The sequence below is a fragment of the Orbicella faveolata genome, unplaced genomic scaffold (assembly GCF_042242905.1).
Source record: "Orbicella faveolata isolate gen_17 unplaced genomic scaffold, um_ofav_v1 contig_24, whole genome shotgun sequence".
Lineage (NCBI taxonomy): Eukaryota > Metazoa > Cnidaria > Anthozoa > Scleractinia > Merulinidae > Orbicella > Orbicella faveolata.
In genome coordinates, this window is record NW_028301552.1 from 29135318 (window position 1) to 29154917 (window position 19600).

Genomic DNA, 19600 nt, shown 5'->3' on the forward strand with positions numbered 1-19600 from the left:
GTGTCTTAAACTATCTGGCACACTTGTAAGTTTGACAAGAACTCACCGTTGTCTTGTTGTAGATAACTGAAATAGTTTATTTTCTTCCAAGAATTTAGTCCCGGTGTCAAATCCTCCAATTAAATTCGTAGCGCGGTCCGAATTTTCCTACATCTGCCCAAGGTCACGTTAAGGCTTTTATGTGTTTGAATAAAAGTGACTTGAGAGAGAGAGAATTAGAAAAAAATAAGTTATTTACAGGCTTAGGGTGGGTCTGAAAAGCTGTGACCGAGGTCACAATTTTTGACTATACGGACCTCCCATCCGGCATAAAACATAAATATCATGAAAGGATATCTTGTAATAATATTTTTATTTACCGCGTCTGTAGATTCTCCTTTTCTTTCGTAAAACAAGAATGATGCTCCATCGTCGCTAAATTGTAACTTGTACTTCGCTACAATCTCTGCAGGAGACCAGTTATTCCTTCCCTGTGCACGTGTAGCCACGTGTGTCACAGGCGTGATTTTACCAAGATCAACTTGAAGCCATTGGTTCAAATCTTTTTGGGAAGCGGTGGAGGTGCGGTGGCCTCATGGTTAGTGCGCTCGTTCCCTGATCGAGCGCTCTAGCGGTCCGGGTTCGAGCCCTGGCCGGGGACACTGTGTTCTTGGGCAAGACACTAAACTCTCACAGTGCCTCTCTCCACCCAGGAGAATAAATGGGTACTGGCGAATTGTTGGCAAAACCTAACAAATTGAGGGGGAGTGATCTACGATGGACTAGCACAGTGTAAGACCACCTTTGTCAATTTTTTTTAGATCATTTCAGAGTTTGTCTCTTTGCCTCCATTTTCCAAACCAAGCCTGGTGTAAACTCTTTGATGCGGAAATGAGTTTTCGTGAAACAATCATAGGCATAACAATTAAACAGATTTTTTCGTTAGCAGACAAAAAGAAAATGTTCTCTGACGGCTTGGAGATGAAAGAAATACTTATACTTTTTTGCTGATAGTAACCCAGGGAAGATGACATTTGTGTTACTAAGTGACAAGCGGCCATGTAATGTTCTATTTGTTATGTAGAGGGTTTGGATGGCTTGCTGGAATCAGGCTTCAGTCAAAGTTTCTGCAGTGATTCCTCAGTTATTATTAAGAACAAAACCACGTCATTCCTCAACTGACAGTTAAGATTTTATTCATTTAAGAACAAAACATAAAAATTAGAAGTGACCACCTTTAAAAGCGAGGCAGAGTTTGTGATAAAAGTGATTGTCATAACCCTTAACTTATGAAAGTTACCTTGTTCCAAGAAAGTATTTACTTAGGTCCTGTCACAATACACTCAAATTGATTTTATTTTTATATGTATCATTGTGTTATACCTGTAAACTATCAGGCGAACTCATGCAGCTTTTAACACTTTCAACAAGTCTTGGCCGTGACATTTCACTTTTATAGTTAAGCGCATTGAGTGACAACTTATATGTATTCATCTATTTGCACCACATGCGGTCAGCGGAAACGCTATTTTAGTTCATGGTAAACTTATTTCTACAGTTTTTCAGTTTAGTTTTTTATTATCGCACACTATTTACAGAAAAACACCTTAACATAAGATGGTTTACAATGATATAGGAAAAATAAATACAGATAGAAATTAACTAGAAGAAACAATATTCAATTGTGCACAGTGACCAAAGTAGCCAATGAGCTTTCGAGTTGGTCACTGTCATGTAGATATAAGTTGGCGTACGTTGGCCGCATACTAAGTTAATTTAAATTAATATTTACATTAAAGACGATATTATTATCACAAAAGAAGAGAGACATACATAAATGCAAGCTAAAATAAAGGAAAACAATGTCCTGAATATTGTACAGTAGTATCTTACATAGCTAACAATTAAACTATGGTCAGTTTTGAGTGGTCAATAAGAATCTTTTATAGCGCTTTTTGAAGAGCATGTCAGGAAAACGATTAAGTTCTGGTGGGAACTTGACTCCGAACATTACATATGGATGCTGCAGGTCATGGGTGCGTTCGTGACAATGGCGAAAGACAGTGTTAGATTAACGCTGGTTCATCGAAGCTCAATATATTTCAGCGTAAATAAAGCAGGGCAGCAACGAAGACCCTTTTTAAAACGTGTTTTCTTCTGTCGTGCTGAAATGCCGGCATCGTCGAGAGTGCTTTCATTTTTTTTGTATGACAACCTTTCTCTATTTGTATTTGTTGTGTTCATGCTCTTCTCGATAAGAACAGTTTGTCATTTTGTGTACGATGTAATATATTTTACAGAAGAGACCGTGTTCTACCACAGTTACAACACTGACGCCTATTTTATTTCACATAGTTGAAAAGAAAATGCGGAGCGGGTCAAAGTCACTCTTGAAACCTTTCCCACAATTTGCTTAAACTTGAATTGAAAACAAATTGCATATTCAGGGCGTTGAAGCAAATTTTTACCACGTGTTCTTACTGCCCAAATAATTCATGTCGCAACGTCACGCCGCGGCATATATTAGGCGGTCTCTGACTCCCTCTTTTCTTTTTCCTTTAATGAGTCTCCACTTTAACCAAAAAAAAAAAACAGAACAATTCTCGACATGTGAAGTTAGAAATCAGTATTTCACCTTTTCTGCTCTTGTACGTGTGTGACCGAAGTTTCCTTCACATGTTGACGGGTAAGGTTAATGTGTGTTCTTTTCCAACGCCTTTTCCAACTCAAGAGGCAACATCAGCTGCAGACGTTTACTTAATAGACGTCCTTAGTTGTGTTGAATTGAGTACGTTTATCCGATCCAATTGCTGATGTTAGTGGCTAAAATTGTCCTAAAATGATACAAGTTTCTAAAAACGCATCGAAAACGAGCGCGGTGACTCCCCTTTTTTTATGTAATAATCTTTGCGTGGAAAAATTTTGGGCGCGAATGTCGTTTACATGCTCATCTCAATTCGGAATATTTATATAGAAAAAGCATCAACTCGGAAAAAATCCCAGTTTCAGATGGGATTTAAAACCACCACCCTCCGTGATCTAACCTGATGGTCTAACCACTGAGCTACTGGAGACTCTATGGTGAGCAAGGACCGCTTCGCGCAGTCAGACAGCCAAATAATGACTTAGCACATACATTTGTAGTCATAACTGCATCGCGCAGTCACATTGAGGCATAACCAAGATGCAACCAACCAACCAACCACTAGAGTGAGTAACGAAAGGAATATAAAATGTAGAAATAGCATCAACTGATGCAATCTCAATTCGATAATAAAACTGGAAGTCATCGGACTCATTTTTGAGTTTTGAGCAATTTTAACTAAAATTTTAGTTCGTTTTAATGTGTTACACCGTTGATTAATATAAGTAACCATTGTCTTACACAGTCTTTTGTAAGTTTACCAATGATTGGGCAGCACTTTACTGACAAAGGATTAGCAAGATAGTCCCATTGAGCAAGAATCTACGTTTCTGTAAAAAATAAAATAAAATAAAATAACAATTTGCCCTTGTAAAAGTTAAAAATACTTATATAGGGGCTGGGCTATTTTCGTTCTGGCCAATTTTTACCACTTAATCATGTCTTTTCCGTTCTTAAACTGAAAGGCATTCCTAAATGAAAGGGGTCAGGTGTGTACTTGTGTATATCATAAATAACTTTTACTAACGAACCTAGAGGGAATAACTATTGGTTACGGAAAGAGTTTTGCCACTCGATTTATGGTCCAAGCAGGAATTATTATATCTCCAGGTCTGTGTGTCTGACAAGTTCCGGAAAACATTTCAAGTCAAGCACCAAGTCATAGACAAGCAAAGCGGCTTCAAATAACTGACGTGGGTCAAAAGGAAAACGAGTGATTTCGAATTTGCTGCCACGTCCTATAGCTAAGCACGTACGTTTTATTACAATGCATGATTTCTTTATGTTCATGGCAAATAGATGTGTGAAACATTTCCTTTTCGACATGTCATGTCAAACGCGAAGTGTTTTACACATCTCTTTTGGCATGAACATAAAGAAATCATCGTGACAATCAATTAAAAGTTGATGAGTAAATTGTTTGGCTAAATAATTAACGTACCTCGATACGTGTATAGCTCCATCCTCATAGCGATATGAGTCTGCCATGCCGTTGGCTTTATCCGTAAGAAACGTGCCGTGATTGGTGGATTTAGGTGGTGATAGACAACGGTGTCGTGATCGGTATTGCCATCGAACACCTAAAAATATATATAGTAGTGAGGAAAAGAAAATGTTTCTTAAGTTTAAATGTAGTTTGTTTTGGTTCACTTATTTTACAAGGTATGTGCTCTTATTCCAATTCGCTCTGTAGGAAATATTCGTTGAACAAGTTGGTTACTTCCATTCTTTATTATTACGCCGCGCCCGATTAAAACTGTGGCAACTTATCAGAATTGCTTCTTATATCACATGTCTTAAACTGCAAAAATTGTTACTTTTGTTGACCGTTCTTTGAGTCAATATGGCTAAGGATGTCATTGAAAATGACGAAAGAAATTTCTCGTAAAGATTGTAGTTAATGATTGGGAGGAAATTCGTGCATCTTATCCCGGCTTATCTTGAGGTATTTGTAAGTGTGACAAAAATTATTCGTCTTGCAATAGAGAAATAAAATAACATATTTTCTTCCAAGAAGGCGCGCTAGCGAATGCTGCAATTTGGTTCGTGGCGCGGTGGGTCTATATATAGTGAAAACCTGTGACCTCAGTCACAGGTTTTCACAATACGGACCTCTCAGCCGACAGATAACATATCTGACGTGAGATAATACCTTGTAATAATATGTCTATTTACCGCGTCTGAACATTCTCCTTGTCTCTTGTAAAACAAGAATGATGCCCCATCGTCACTGAACTGCAACTTGTACTTCGTTACCCACTGTCCAGGAGAGAAGGAATTCCTTCCCTGTGTAGCCACATGTGTCACAGGAGTGATTTTACCAAGATCAACTTGAAGCCATCGGTTCAAATCGTTCGTCGAACTTGACCAGGCGCCAGTCCCTATTCCAATTCCAATCTCCTTAGTATACAATCTCGCTCGTTTAGGACTGCTGTAGACGTCCCATTCTGAAGAAGCAGTTATTTGCGAGTCTGCAATAGCACCGCTTTCCATACCAAGAGCTTGCATACCGTCTACAAAATGAAGAAGACACACGGCATGCAGTAAACAATTACTGGATAAGTCGTTTCTCGAGATATCCACAGTAACCCAAAAATAATCAAGGTCTCCCTGGGAACGAGGTTGGGTAATTGTTACAAGCTTGAAGCTTCGGTTTCGACTGATAATACTTAACGAACTCTGATTGATTGACTTTGATCATTCTTGTCCTCAGATGTTCTTTCACTACTTCTTCGATTGGTTCATTCCTTGGATTATTTCGCATTTTTCGAGTCTATTATCCACTTATTTCAGCATTTAGTGGTCGGAGGTAAGCGTAACACGATAAATTCTTTGTAGCTATGCAACCGCGCTCGACAATTCAAGATCTGCAGCTCACAAAATACAGGTTGCGAATGCAGAAAAATTCTAGCCTCCTTCACTGAGGAGGCTAGAAGGAAACTGTCGGTTTACACTGTCACGCCATTAAAACTTAAAATCGTAACCATTTAATAAATCAAGTCAAGAATCTGGGATATAATAGATGATTAACATATAAACAACCTTGCTGAGACTTACGTCTGTGCGGTTTTGCATTCGCGCGTAATGCGGAAAAGTATTTCACCCAAATTTATAGAGCTTTGTGTGGAGACGCCATGCTGGTACCCTTCCGATAAGCACCAACATGGCGGCCGTAAATTAAAGTAACAGAATTTAGGCCTTCTCGATTTTGCTCGGCAACTTTTGGGTAGCTTTTGGCGTTTGTAGCAACGTTTTGCGGTTCTAGCAACCTCGAACAAGTTTTGCCTTTCTGAGCAACTTTTGAGTAAAGTATAGACTTACAGCAATTATCAAACACGAAAGAGACGACGATTTCATAGAAAACTTCAACTTATGGGAATTTCTTGAACGTCCATCAAACTTTAAGTTTTTTCTTTGTTTTTGATATTTTTAAATGTAAACCGCTGTAGACCATTCTGAATTGCGAAAAACACATAGCCTGCCACTTAACTTAAGGACGCTTGAGCGAAACTTTTTTCAGTTGATAGATTAGATAATGAGTCAGATAATGAGTTACTTATGTCAGGAATGCGAAAAAAAAAAATTGGGGTCACCGACCTCGTTTCCGCAGAGATAAAGCGTGTGGAAAACTACCCTGATTTTGAAAAATTGGCGCACGCAATTCAGCATGGTCTACGGGGGTTTCACGGTATTTAAAAATATCGCAGGTGAGTCAACGGAGGCAAACGATCTTAGTCACATTTTGTAGAAGTGGGTCTGTTGCGTAAATAACTCCAATGTTGCCAACGTTTTAACAAAACTTTACCCTTGAAGAGGCATTTGAAACCGTCGCACAGATAAACAAAGAGCTAAAAAGAACGGAATTCGATGGCGCATTTTGCAAAAAAAATCAAACTTTTAATCGATAGAATTTCTTCATTTTTGTCGCTAAACGTAGCAAATCAGTAGGGAAAATGATCCATCAACGTCCAACATCATTAAATCCAGGAAAAGCTATAGCAATGGCCATCTGCCCTATCATTGTTCGTTACTTAGCGCGAGCTCGATGCATGACGTGGCCTGCGAATTTACGTCTGCAGTGGGGATGTGCAGAAACAATTAGCGCGAACATCCTTAACAACGATTCGCAGACCTGTTGTTTTGATCCGTTAGACTTAAGATTATCCTTAAATTTCGCCCCTATTTGGGAGCACCTCTTTAAAGCTATTTTTCTTGACCAATGTTAGCAATTATTGTCAAGAACGAACAATAAAGCTTTTAATTAACATTTATATAAAAATATCAAGACATTTAGGTAGCAACTTTTTGGATTTTTGGCAATTTTTCAGCAGCTTTTTTGGCATTCCAGTATGTAACTTTCCAGTGTTTTACGAGCACAATCCAGAAAGGCCTAACGGAAACATGTGTCATTGAGTCTTGCTATCGAAACGAAAAATTATTGCTCTAGAGTTCCGACACATTGAAAGAACTAATTCTTAATTCTAGCCTGCGTTGCAGGCGTAAACGGGGAAGGGATAAGGAGGCAAAAAACGCGAAGAAACAGGGGAAGGAACACTTGCTATAAGAACCGGGCTTTTCTCATTACGCCCATCAATTTCGATGTAATGCGATTTCCTTAACTGTCAATTACTGTCAACAGGCTCACCAATTAGAGACTAGCGCACGCTTGTAGGCATAACTGACTTCCTACGGAAATTTAGTCGATTGAAATTTCCCGGAGTGATTAATAGGCGATTTGCATAATGGCGTCATTTGACTACAACTACCAGAATGCTTCACTTTTTCTGTTTCTTCTGCTAATTTGGGCAATTGCTATTTAAATCCCATTGCGACTTCAAAATTAAAATAATATAGGAAAAACGAAAGGAATTCTGTTAGTTGTAGTCAAATGACGACAACGTGCAAATCTAATGAGCTCGAAGAGCTCGAAAATATATAGGGAATAAAAAAAGAAACACGGTCGCAATAATTTATGTAGGTTATTTGGGATCGAGTCTGGCGCAAAAGCATGGTGCGTCTTTCAAAAATTTTATTCACACGGTCCAGCGACTGCGTTGGGTGACTGTTGTTCTTCACGGTGTTCCTTTTCTGTGTATTTTATTTGTTTTTGCTTTAGGTATAGGTATAGTAGATGGCTTAATTACTTGTATTTTCCATAGCAATGTAAGACCTCTCTAACTCCAGTCTTTTAAAGATTCTCTCAAAGATTTCTCAATAGTTTCGAAATTCATTTTGTAAAACAAAGAGTGATTATTGGCGAAATGGACACCCACGATTTTAACCACCTTGCTCATCTCTCTTACGCCTAACAACGCGCTTTTATTTCCATATTGCCAAGCAAACGTACGGTTTTGTCATAATTTACACACAAGCACGAGTATGTGCTAAAAAGTTTGATGGTGTTGAAAAGGGCGAGGTGTGACTGTTTGTCACGGATTAATGATGTCATGTCATCTGCAGACAGTCATGTCATCAGTTCAGTTCCATGTACCAAAATACCTGTTATTTGATTATGGACTTCCTCTTTTGACCCACGCCAGCGCCTTCTCGCGCCACCATTTTAACGTCGCCGAAAGAGTAAACTTGGAAATTCAAACGCCGTCCATAAAAAAAAAAAAATGAGGATCTCCGTCGAGCTTAAACGTTGAAAAAGTTCCTACAGAGCCTCCTATTTGATGAAACTAAAACTTCAGAAGGATTGGTAATTTTTTATTTTGGAAAATAATGACGTCACATGACAATCGGCAATTCTGGCAGTTAATATCATGTGAAAGTCTGAAACGAAAGAGATATTAAACATACGAAATTTACTAAAGTTGCAGCCAGGATTCACGATAATATTTGGTATATTTGCATCATTTTGGACCTTTTTATATAACTTATTATTACACTTTTTTCAATCACAACCAATGAAGACAGAAGTTCTTCCGTCGAAACGTCTTTTTAGTGTTTTTAACAAAACGTTTGTTTCAACGTTTTTTAGGCCAGTGTCAAACCCATCTTTATATTTTAAAGATTTTAAAATAGTCCTGGTTCTAGTCGTTACATGAAATTTAACCGACGGAGATCTTTGTTGATCCGCTTCACGTCACTTTAAGACTTTCGTGACCAGTCTCCGGCATCTCGTACACACAGCTGTAATAATCTAAAGGCTTTACTCTTGGGGTGAAGGTATGTACAATCAAGTAAAATTAGACATGATCTACGTTTTTCTGCATTTTCAGTTCGGAAGTACGCGAGACACGACAAAATCCTTCTTGTCATGCGACCACGCTCGAGGTGACAGATAACCCATCGATACCTTCAGTGTTCTCTGAGCTATGCGAATGCAAACGCGCTCGACAGGTGACAAAATTATTTAGAATTATCAGATCATAGAGATTGAGGATGCAGCGAAATCACCGTGATAGGCTAGAAAGAAATTATTGCAGTAACTATATATTACGCCAGTGTAAAACGATGAAAGATTAAAAATTTCGGGTTCTAATCATTGATATGTGTGGTGGAAATTGCCATATGATAACTTTGTTAATCTGTACGTCGAGACTGTTTACGACGGGTGTGTTCCCATGAAAACATTTTGAAATAAGATTCCAAGTCGGTAGTTTGTCAACATTTTCATTGCTCAGTTGTCCTCACTAATGACCAGTCTCTCACATCTCACACACAGTGCAGTAATACCGAAACTCTTTCAAACCTTCTAAAACCCTTTCTCCCGGGGTGAAGATGCCAATAATCAGAAATAAGTCATAGGTGGGTTTAAAGGTTGGATCAAACGGTCAGTTACCAAGACAGCCGTAGAGTTCCATCCTCATGGAGATGTGTAGGTTCCACTTTGTTGGTGTCAACCTAACATATCGCGCTTTGATTGGTGGAGTTAAGCGATGTTTTACCATGGTGTTGGCGTCGCTGTTTCCAATAAACACCTGCAGGAACACGTATATACAAATGAGTTATGTAATGCTTTCGCTTCATATTTCAAACATCCCTTATTTGCAAAGATTGTCAAAGGCTTTTTGAGCTTCCCCTAACATATTTTTCAGTTTACCAAACCTTCTGCGTTACATACTAAAATACAAGCTTAAAATGTACTTAAATACTTAAATGCTACATTAAGGATCTTTATTCATATATGTGATAATAAAGTTACTGTTACTAACACTGTTAATGTTAATGTTACTGTCGCTGTCACTGTCACTGTCACTATTAATGTTACTGTTACATGCACGGTTACTGTTACTGTTACTGTTACATGCACTGTTACTGTTACTGTTACTGTTACTGTTACATGCACTGTTACTGTTACTGTTACTGTTACTGTTACTGTTACTGTTACTGTTACTGTTACTGTTACTGTTACTGTTACTGTTACTGTTACTGTTACTGTTACTGTTACTGTTACTGTTACTGTTACTGTTACTGTTACTGTTACTGTTACTGTTACTGTTACTGTTACTGTTGCTGTTACTGTTGCTGTTACTGTTGCTGTTGCTGTTGCTGTTGCTGTTGCTGTTGCTGTTGCTGTTACTGTTACTGTTACTGTTACTGTTACTGTCTGTCACTGTAACTGTCACTGTCAATGTTTTCTGTTGCGAGAGGCGTTTTGAGCCTCCCCTTACATATTTTTCAGTTTACCGAATCTTCTGCTACTGTTACTGCTTTGATTTTATTTCTAGGGAATTTTTGATACATGGGTTAACCTGTTAAATTCCCTTCGGAGATTCCTTTTTCAATTCTTATATTTTATTTGTACAAAACCTATCCATATCGTGTAATTTTTACATCTTGAATAAAGCTTTTATGGATACTGCCTAACATGAAATGGCTTTCCAGCTTTCTTCACAAATATGTGAATGTCGCAAGAGATAAAATTGATAAAATATAGGCAATCAGTACAATAACGGTAAAGCCCCTGAAATAACGACCCTCGTTACTTTCGAAATTAGCAGCCTTCAAAGCTTGTTACTTTTTGGGGGGCGTAGCTCAGGTCGAGGGGAGGGGTGTTACTTTCGGGGATCAAAAAACGTTTTGTAAAATTTGTGTGGCTAAGCCCCTTTTTACGAAGCAAGAAAAAAAAAGGAAAATCACTATAACAATTCTTAAAACATGTGGTGAAATTCTGGGGTCCAGTTTAAATTTGTGTTGCTGCCACATCGACAGAATGTGTTGTCAGTGATCGGCAGGAAAGCTACATGTAGTCAGATACCGTAAAATGTTTTTCGTCATGGTCCACTTCCATGTTAGTCTGCTGTATCAATATCTCAGCGCGCTAGTAGAGTGCTTAAATTCTGGTATCAAGTTACCGTAATTTTTAAGTATGTTATTGAATTGTATCGCTTTGGTCTCGCGGTAGGGCGGAGGGGAAGGGAGGGGACTGGGATCTCTACTTTCGGGGAATTGCCACTTTCGGAATTTATTATTATTCTTTGGCGCAACTTACGGGGGTAATTCATGAATCATTATATATGTTCCAAGTGATTATACCTCTCCCCCTCCCCCCGACCCTCCACTTAACTGCTTTGCTTCGGCAATGATTTGATTTAGACTTCCAGGCGTGAAAAAATACTAGAAAAAAACTGAGGAAAGTGCCAGCGATGGTTGTTTGTTGTTCAACTATGAAAGTCTTTTCGTAATGTTTTAAGCCAGTATATCTGGCTGATATACTGGCTCAGACCAGCTGATTTCCCACATGTGTTTAGTGACTTGTTTTCGTCTTGCTAAGTCTATCTTCTAACCTTATCTGTGTTCTCTTCTTGCTGTTTAAAAACCTGAAATGAATTTCCATCGTTGCTGTACTGTAACTTGTACTGGGTCACCCATTGGCTGTTATTATATCTTCCTTGAGTTGCCACATAACTGACAGTTGTCTCAATTCCAAAATCGATTTGAATCCACTGATTCAGATCATTCACTTTCGTTGCCCATGCACCCTTATTGCCCTTGTAGTGTAGTCTTGCGTAGTTTCTGGCATGATTTTCACTATACTGAGACGACGCTGTTATCTGTGCGGGAGTTATTTTAAAGTTTTCCATTCCCAAAGGAGCCTGACACTCTAAACAGAAAAACAAATGTTAATGAATGAATGAATGAATGAATGAATGAATACCTTTATTTAAGTGTCAAACTAAAATAGCAGTAAATAACCACTAAATGGAGACACTAAATGATAGTCATATAGAATGGTTTTACCCAAGTTAGAGCATAAGAAAAAGATTCAAACGTAGTACACTCTATGATGGGACTGGACTGCTCCATCCAAAGTCCAGCGTGCTGACTAGAGCTCCCACTGTGCTGTGTTCCGCAGCCAATAATATTTTGCATATTCAATGTAAAGCTGTACACCCAATTACGACAGAACCTCCGAGTGTGAGAAGTACAGCATATTTGAACATGGTGGCCACGGTAGACACGTACGCTCAGACACAGTTCATATTTACTAAACGATTGATTGAGCCGGGAAGATACATTAATTTTTGGACTTGTCATTCTTGGGTGGGTACAGAAATTTAGGAATTAGTCACTGTTAAGGATTAAAACGAGGCGTAATTACCAAAACATCCGTAGAGTTCTATCCTCATGGCGATTTGACTGTTCCATGCTGTGGGTATCAGTCTGATGTATCGCGCTTCGATTGGAGGAATCAAAGGATGCTTTACCACGGTGTGTTGATCCCTGTTTCCAACAAACACCTAGTGATAATTAATATAAACGTAAATACATGCTAATTATGCAATACCTTTTAGTTAGGAGTCAATATTGACTGTTATTTTGAGCCTTGCAAACTCCAGCTACGTGCGCCGTGCGAGCGGCAATCAAAATCATTCTGTCCTACCGAAACGACACGATAAAAGTCGTTTTTCTTCATAACTAACGAAGATAAAGATAATAAAGTCGTTTTGGACTCTTCTATTTCTTAACTCGAGAGTTCTAGGGAAACCAGAAATTTTGTTCAAAATAATACAGGTATCATCCTACTTGACTACAACTGTGTTTTAAACAACAAATTTACACTTCGGCGACACTGCATTTTCCATTTTGTAAAATCTGTTTTGATTTAATTTAAGGCATTTTAAATCTATTTTCGTGGATATCCAGTCATTGCAGTGAGTGGAAATAGGAAAGTGACCCGATTTGAAGGCCTTTTTGTGACGCAAGGACATCATATAGTTTTATTCCTTTGCTGAATGCTGATTGGTCCACTTCAAAGGTAGTTGTCCAATATGCAAGGAGTAGTTTATCGTGAAATATCTCAAGCGTGACTTGGTCTTTAAGCACAAAGGAAATTTTTATGAGGAGTGTCTGATATAAAAGAAAGATTGAGCTTTAATCTGAAAATATCCTTACATGACTCGAAGAATTTTTTTTTTTTCTCGGTTGCTCCAACAGTAAATTCAATTTGGTTTAATCGAAGGATGGAATTGAAATCTCTCATACAGATTTTCCTGGAGATGAGGTATGTGAGTTTTTTGACCAAACAAGTCCGTATAATTGTGATGTTTCAAGACACAATCAATATGGTTGTTTTCCTTAAACCCGGCAATTTGGTGTAAACGGGGACGAATCGGTGAACAGAGTATGGTCTTAAGGGCTTCCGTCGTATACAGTGTCACTATTTAAAGGGGAATTGCTGGAAATACTTCTGAACTGCCCCCTTGTCCTCTTTACCCGGGTTCTAACGCTGGTTGATTACTTGCCTCTCTGTATTTCTTGATTTGCCTGGTCAAATAACAAAAGCAAAGAGATTACGATCTGTTTGCGAAAACTCTTCTCACCTTGTCTGAGTTTTCTCCATGCTGCTTATAAGTCTGAAACGAAAGTCCATCCTTACTGTATTTTAACTTGTACAGGGTGACCCGTTTGTTAGGGTCCCCGTACCTCCCTTGAGTTGCCACAAAAGTGACATTTGCCTCAACACGAAGATCGATTTGAAACCACTGATTGAGATCATTTGCACCTGCGGCCCATGCTCCGTGGCCACCCCTAAAATGTAGTCTTCCGTGGGTTGGAGTATGATTTCCATCAAACTGAGAAGACGCTGAAATCTGCGCTGCTGTTATTTGAAGGTTCTCCATTCCCAAGGGACCTCCACACCCTAAAAGCAACAAAACAAAGATGAAAGTTGGACAATGATCTTAGATTTTACTCAAGCTAAATATCGTAGAATCGGTTTGGGGCATGATTTCCACCACATTGAGAAGACGCTGAAGTCTGGACTGCTGTTATTTGGTGTTTTTCCATTCCCAAGTGAGCTGCACACCCTAAAAGCAGCAAAGATGAAAGTTATAGAATAATCTTAAATAGGTTTAAGAGCAACATTTTGTTATTCGTTTAATCGCATAAGCCTGAAAGTAATCTGTCCATAGACTCTCTATTTTGTCTTGATTATGAGGGACCCTGGGGAACACGTTTGTGGTCAGATTAAGCGTTGCGAAAGAAAGATGTCTTTTACCACGAAAGCTTAAAAGCCTGACCAACAGAAACCGAACACAACTTTACCCAAATAGAGAAGGAAATTTTATAATTTTTATTTATTTATTTATTTATTATTCTCTTTGACAAATCTATCTACGCAGGCGATGTTCGTGTCCAAAATCGTGGTGCCGAAACGCACATTGATAAAAACACTTAGCCGAGCATACATTGCAGGGCAACAAAGAAATTCAAATTGTCGAAGTAACAAAGGAACTGTCTCTCTGGCCAAAACGCCAAAAAGCCATCAAAGCCACCACTGCTAGCGACACTGTGTTGGAGAGCCTGTGTGAAGTTGTCAACCGAGGTTGGCCGGATTAGCGGTCCCACAAAAACCATAGTTGTTTCCTAGCTTTCACATTCGTTATGGAATTATTCATTAAAAATGGCTTATTGTTCAAGAATAACCGAAGGTAACTGAGTATTGGTGCCCACCTCTCAAAGCCTTGATATCATATAGCGTATTCAAAGTCGCCACATTGATATTCGAGGCTGCTTATGCAGAGCTTGTGATAACGTGTACTGGCTAAAGACGAATGAAGAAGTCGAGCCTGACTGCTGTGCTCACCGGCCAAATCAAGGTCAAGACTCATGGTTTCCCAGACAAACCATGGAGCAAGGTTGCACTGGACCTACTTCAACTCCAAATCCAGGGGTTCCTCATCATAGTTGGTTATTTCAGTGATTTCTATGATGTCAGGCATATGCATTTTACACGCTCACAGCCTGTAATTCAAGCCCTAGGGTCTCCGTTTGCGCGTAAAGGGATTCCCGGGACTGTCGTATCTGATAATGGCTCTCAGTTTGCCTGTGCTTACGTACGTAGGGTCTTCGTCAAAAAGGCTCAAGCCTCCGGTGAAGATGTCCAACTTGCCTTATTCTTCCATGTACTGCGCGATTAAAACAAGTTGCTGAGTTTTCTATGGATTTATACTAGTAGTTCTTGATCGAAACAGCAGTAGGCATATTTGCCATCGAGAAAACTGATTGCTTTCCGTGAAGCCAGACGTAATTGGTATAAAGATTGCCATGCGCCTTTAGGGTTAAAATGTTCAATTTTTATCATCGTAAAATTACTTTGAACTTTGAAAAAAAGACAATTTGAAACGAGTAAGTATTTCACCGAGAAAATGGAAACCGCGTTTTACTACCGGACATAAAATACTTTTATTGATTGACAGCTAATTTACGTTTACTCAAAACTTTATTTTTGCTAGATGGGGACACTCTGAAGAGTTACAACTCAAAGGCGATTTGTCCGACTTCAGTCAAATCTCCAACAAAAGCACTTTGGGGAATTTGTCAACTCTAAACCTTACTTCGTTGAGATTCATTTTGTACGGTCACTCTGTAACATTTTACAGCAATTTCTGTACCTATTGAATGAAGTCGAACGAATGAAAACCCAAACACCCTTTTAAGCGTTCAGAGTCATGACCTCGAGGAAATCTTAATATATTTCCCAAATTAAAAAAAAAAGTCAGCTCGCGTTGGAAATTAAAAAATATACATATGTTTTGAACCTTCCAAATCTTTTGAATACCCAGATCTATAAATGTATATGGGGCTCAGAGTGTCTGTGATAAAATCGCGAGTCGCTTAATCCGTCGGGCTAGTCACACCCTTGAAGGTGCACGGTAACCTTAACTTTAAATTTATTTTATACTACAAAACTTTTTTACCCCGAAAATCGTGAATGAATTTCGAAAGAAATAATAATTTATCGTTTATGACGCTTTTTAATTATCGTTAGGAGTGAGCTAAATAATTAATCAAGACGACAGTAAAAAAACAAAACAGTCTTTAAAAAATCGATCACTAAACAATAACATGATGTTTCTTTTGTTCACCTTTCGTGCAATGAAAATCTGTATAACCCGGCACACAGTCACAATGATATTGATCCTCTTCGTAATTCGGGATGCAGCTGCCGTTATTTTTGTAGGGTTTCCCTGAGCAAGGTGACTACAGTAAACAAAAAAATAATCGTAAAAAGTTATAGCATTCATGTAACAAGCATCTGTGAGAAAATCAGGGAATGTACAAACAATCGACTGTATAAAAGTCTCCAAAACCAAACACCACGCGTATACATTATTTGTAACAAGCCTCGAAATTTCAGAAACGTTTTCATGCAATACATTATTAATAACGTCTGTTAGAAATTTAAGTAAAAACCAAAGGTCCTGAGTATAGGCGCGTGGATCACCTGTTTATAGAAGCGTATTAATTTGACATTTTCTTCCGATAGCATACCAAGATCTTCTTCGTTCTGCTGAGTTTCAAAAACGAAACGCCAAAAGAAAACTTGCATTTAATTCGTTTCTGTAAACATTACACCATGACTGGACGGCGGAACTCGTTTTTTCAACATATATCATAAATTAATTATTCTACCACTTTTATTTCTCTCCTTTTCTTTACAAAGAGAAAATCCACCTTAATACATAATATTGCTCGTAAAATAACTATACGCAATATTGGCTACATGTTATATTTAGCTGGATTTCAAATTGTCACTTACCTTAATGCTGTAATGATGAAACTGCTGCGAATCGGTCAGTTTGTCGGGACTACTGAACATGTCTTCACTTAGCAGCTCGCAGCGAAGCTTTCCATTTTCGTTTGGTGACAAAGCAATGTTGAACGAAACGCAGGGCGCATTATCAACACATGTGAAAGCACACTCGCCATCTTGAACTACTTCACAAGAAGAGTCTAAGATGGATCCTTGAAGATGCTGAAACTTGTGAACTACAAAATTTGCGTACGACACCCCGTCTTGAAAACTAGATCGTTTCAAACTAGGATCACCTTGAATCAAAAGTTGGTCGTGCTGGCCTGTAACACATGGAAAAGGGAGAAGAAAAACCGTAAATAAAAAATGAAACATTTCTCTTCAGCAGAAATACCGTGTCAACGAGAAATGTGTTCTTTAATTGAATATACATTATTTATGTATCGTTGCTGCTCTATAAAGTAAAACCAAATCGCCCAAAGAACAAATCGATCGACATGTCAATCAAACAATCCGCAAATGGCATTTAAGTCACATTCGGTAGGTCATTTCATAGTTCCTATTTCCATTCATTTTCTAAACGAGGCCTGTGGCAAAACCTTTGATATGGAAATGAGTTTTGGTTAGACAATCATTTTCATTCAAATTAAACGGAAGTTTGCGTTAGATAAAAAGAGAGTATACATAACAACTTGGAGATAGCAAAAAAAATTCTCGCTGATAGTGTTTTAAAGAGTGAGCTATTAAAGAGAAGATGAAAATCGCGTTACTAAGTGGCCAATGGCCATGTAATATCCTGCTTATTATGTAGAGGGTTCAGATGGCTTGCTGGAATCTTCACTTCAAATTACGGTCCATTTCTCAGCCATGAGTTAAAAAGCGTGTTATTTCTTAGCTTAAGACTTTGTTAAACTCTCAGCTATCAGTTGAATTCCATATAGGTCTTTTATTTAAGAAATAGAAAACATGTACCGTGTTTCTATCGAGTTATAGAAACACGAGTGGAAGTTTGGGAGAACGAGAAATGTTGTGGGAACACGAGCCGCAAGCGAATGCTTGCACGACCTTTTTTGTGTTCTCCCAAACTTTCACGAGTGTTTCTATAACTCGATAGAAACACCGAGAACAGTTTTTGTATTTCTTTTAGAAAACACCGCGACGAAAAAAAGGAAAACAACTTGTTAACTTTGATTATCAAAATGTTAATTCTCTTTGCTCGCGCCATCATTACGTCAACAGCTCGTGCTAGTTCTGTGATTCTATTGAGTTTTAGTATAAATCTGCTGGCGTTCTATCACGAATGCCGTTCGCTGATTGGCTACGCTACTTACTATCTATTCTGTGATAGATAGTGAGTAGCGTAGCAGTGTGCCCTTGTTAACAAAATGTAGGCGGCTTCTTGGCGTTTTCGAAGTGTCTGTAAAGACGATCTAGATTAAGTTTTGAACGACTAGTAGATTTATACTAAAACAATTAGATTATTCTCTCTCGATTTCTATCGACCGATAGTTGACTCGGACTGCGCCTTCGTCAACTATCAAGCGATAGAAATCTCGACCTAACAATCTAATTGTTTAATAGAAACACGATTTTTAACCAATCAGCGCGCGTATTTTCTTTGGACTGCTTACTAAATAGATAATGATTAAAGTTTGAAAGTTTCTATTCATTAAAAAAAACGCGGAGGTGGTCACCTCTAAAACTGAGGCTGAGTTTGTGATAAACGTCATGACGCTTAACTTGTGAAAATTCTTTTTTTTTTTTTTTCCAAGAAAAAGTTAATTAACTTAGCTTCTGTCGCAATAAACTCAAATCGATTTGCTCAAATTCTTTTTATTTTCAAACGTGTAATACATGAAAAGTTACAGGTGAGCTCACGCAGCTCGTGAAACTTTGAGTCTTGGTTGTAGCGATTCACTCTTACACTTAAACATATTGAGTGACTTATGCCGTGTTTTCACGAGAAAGGTTTGCTACGGTTACTGCTTACCGAGGTTTCGTAACTAAACCGCAGTTATTAGAGAAACTGTTTACACGAAACTAATTAAGTAAAGTAGGCCGCATACAACGGACGGTTTGAGGTTTTCTCGGAAACCAAGTGCTCAGAAACTATTGGAAAATTATAAAATTTGACTTTACCCCAATGCCGAACGCAGATCGTTGTCAGTTTGCTTGCGGTGATGTCCAGCTAAATTCTCCTTAAATGTAAAGCTTTGTAGATGAATAGTAGAAAAAAAAATTTGATAGCTCGCTGAGCCTCTTCCCGCAAATAACCTGAAACGGCGTCTGCCACGGAGCCCGGGCTACGTAAATGTTTACCGGTACTTCCTCTTATTCGGGGCCTCTTTAAATTCTAACAATTGCTTTTCTTCTCCATAGACCTCAATTATGATTTTTCTCTCTCTATTTGAGGTAGGTCTTCTTCTAGTTGCGCCTGCCTGTACACTGCTACTGAACTACTGTGTTTCTAACAGAAAGGAAACGCTTACGGCACTTGACGATGAGTGGGAAACAGTAATCCGGGAATTCTTTACCTAAACATGAGTTTATTTAGCTTTTTTAGCCCGTTGACTTGAAACCTACTTACATTAGGAGGAATCTTTGTCTATTTTTCTCTTCTTTTCGCGCTGCACGCGTGAACACTTGCTGCCGAGATATCGCGACAACATCTGCTTTTCCTCGGTTACTGTCGGTTACTGAGCTAAACCATGCCGGATGAGGCGTTCAACTGTCGACAAACCTAAGTTGGCTTCCTTTTGATTTTGCCGCCGTTTACCGAGGTTTGCTACTGTGTTTACACGATTAGAATTTCAAACCAGTTGAAGCGTTTTCGTCCAGCTGTTGCTAAACTGACTGTGGCGTGTTAGGATCCTAATGGCTTTTGTTTCTCTTCACCACACATTGTGAGAACTTTGTAGTCAATCACAAATAAAACAAAAGATTTGGATATTTGGCGATCGCGAGAAGGAGAATGACATAAAGTGCTCGCT

General features: G+C 38.6%; 1 protein-coding gene across 1 annotated transcript; it reads right to left on the reverse strand.

The window, feature by feature from the left end:
• Positions 1-1161: 1161 nt before the first annotated feature.
• LOC149111222 (lactadherin-like) lies at positions 1162-17126 on the reverse strand. The gene is made up of 9 exons (XM_089291938.1): positions 16617-17126; positions 15943-16057; positions 13396-13715; positions 12174-12312; positions 11359-11675; positions 9411-9549; positions 4799-5136; positions 4065-4203; positions 1162-3453 (listed from the first exon to the last, which is right to left on the reverse strand). Exons 1-9 carry the CDS (start codon positions 16983-16985, stop codon positions 3446-3448), a joined length of 1884 nt encoding a protein of 627 aa, XP_089148064.1. The 5' UTR covers positions 16986-17126; the 3' UTR covers positions 1162-3445.
• Between the last annotated feature and the right edge of the window lie 2474 nt (positions 17127-19600).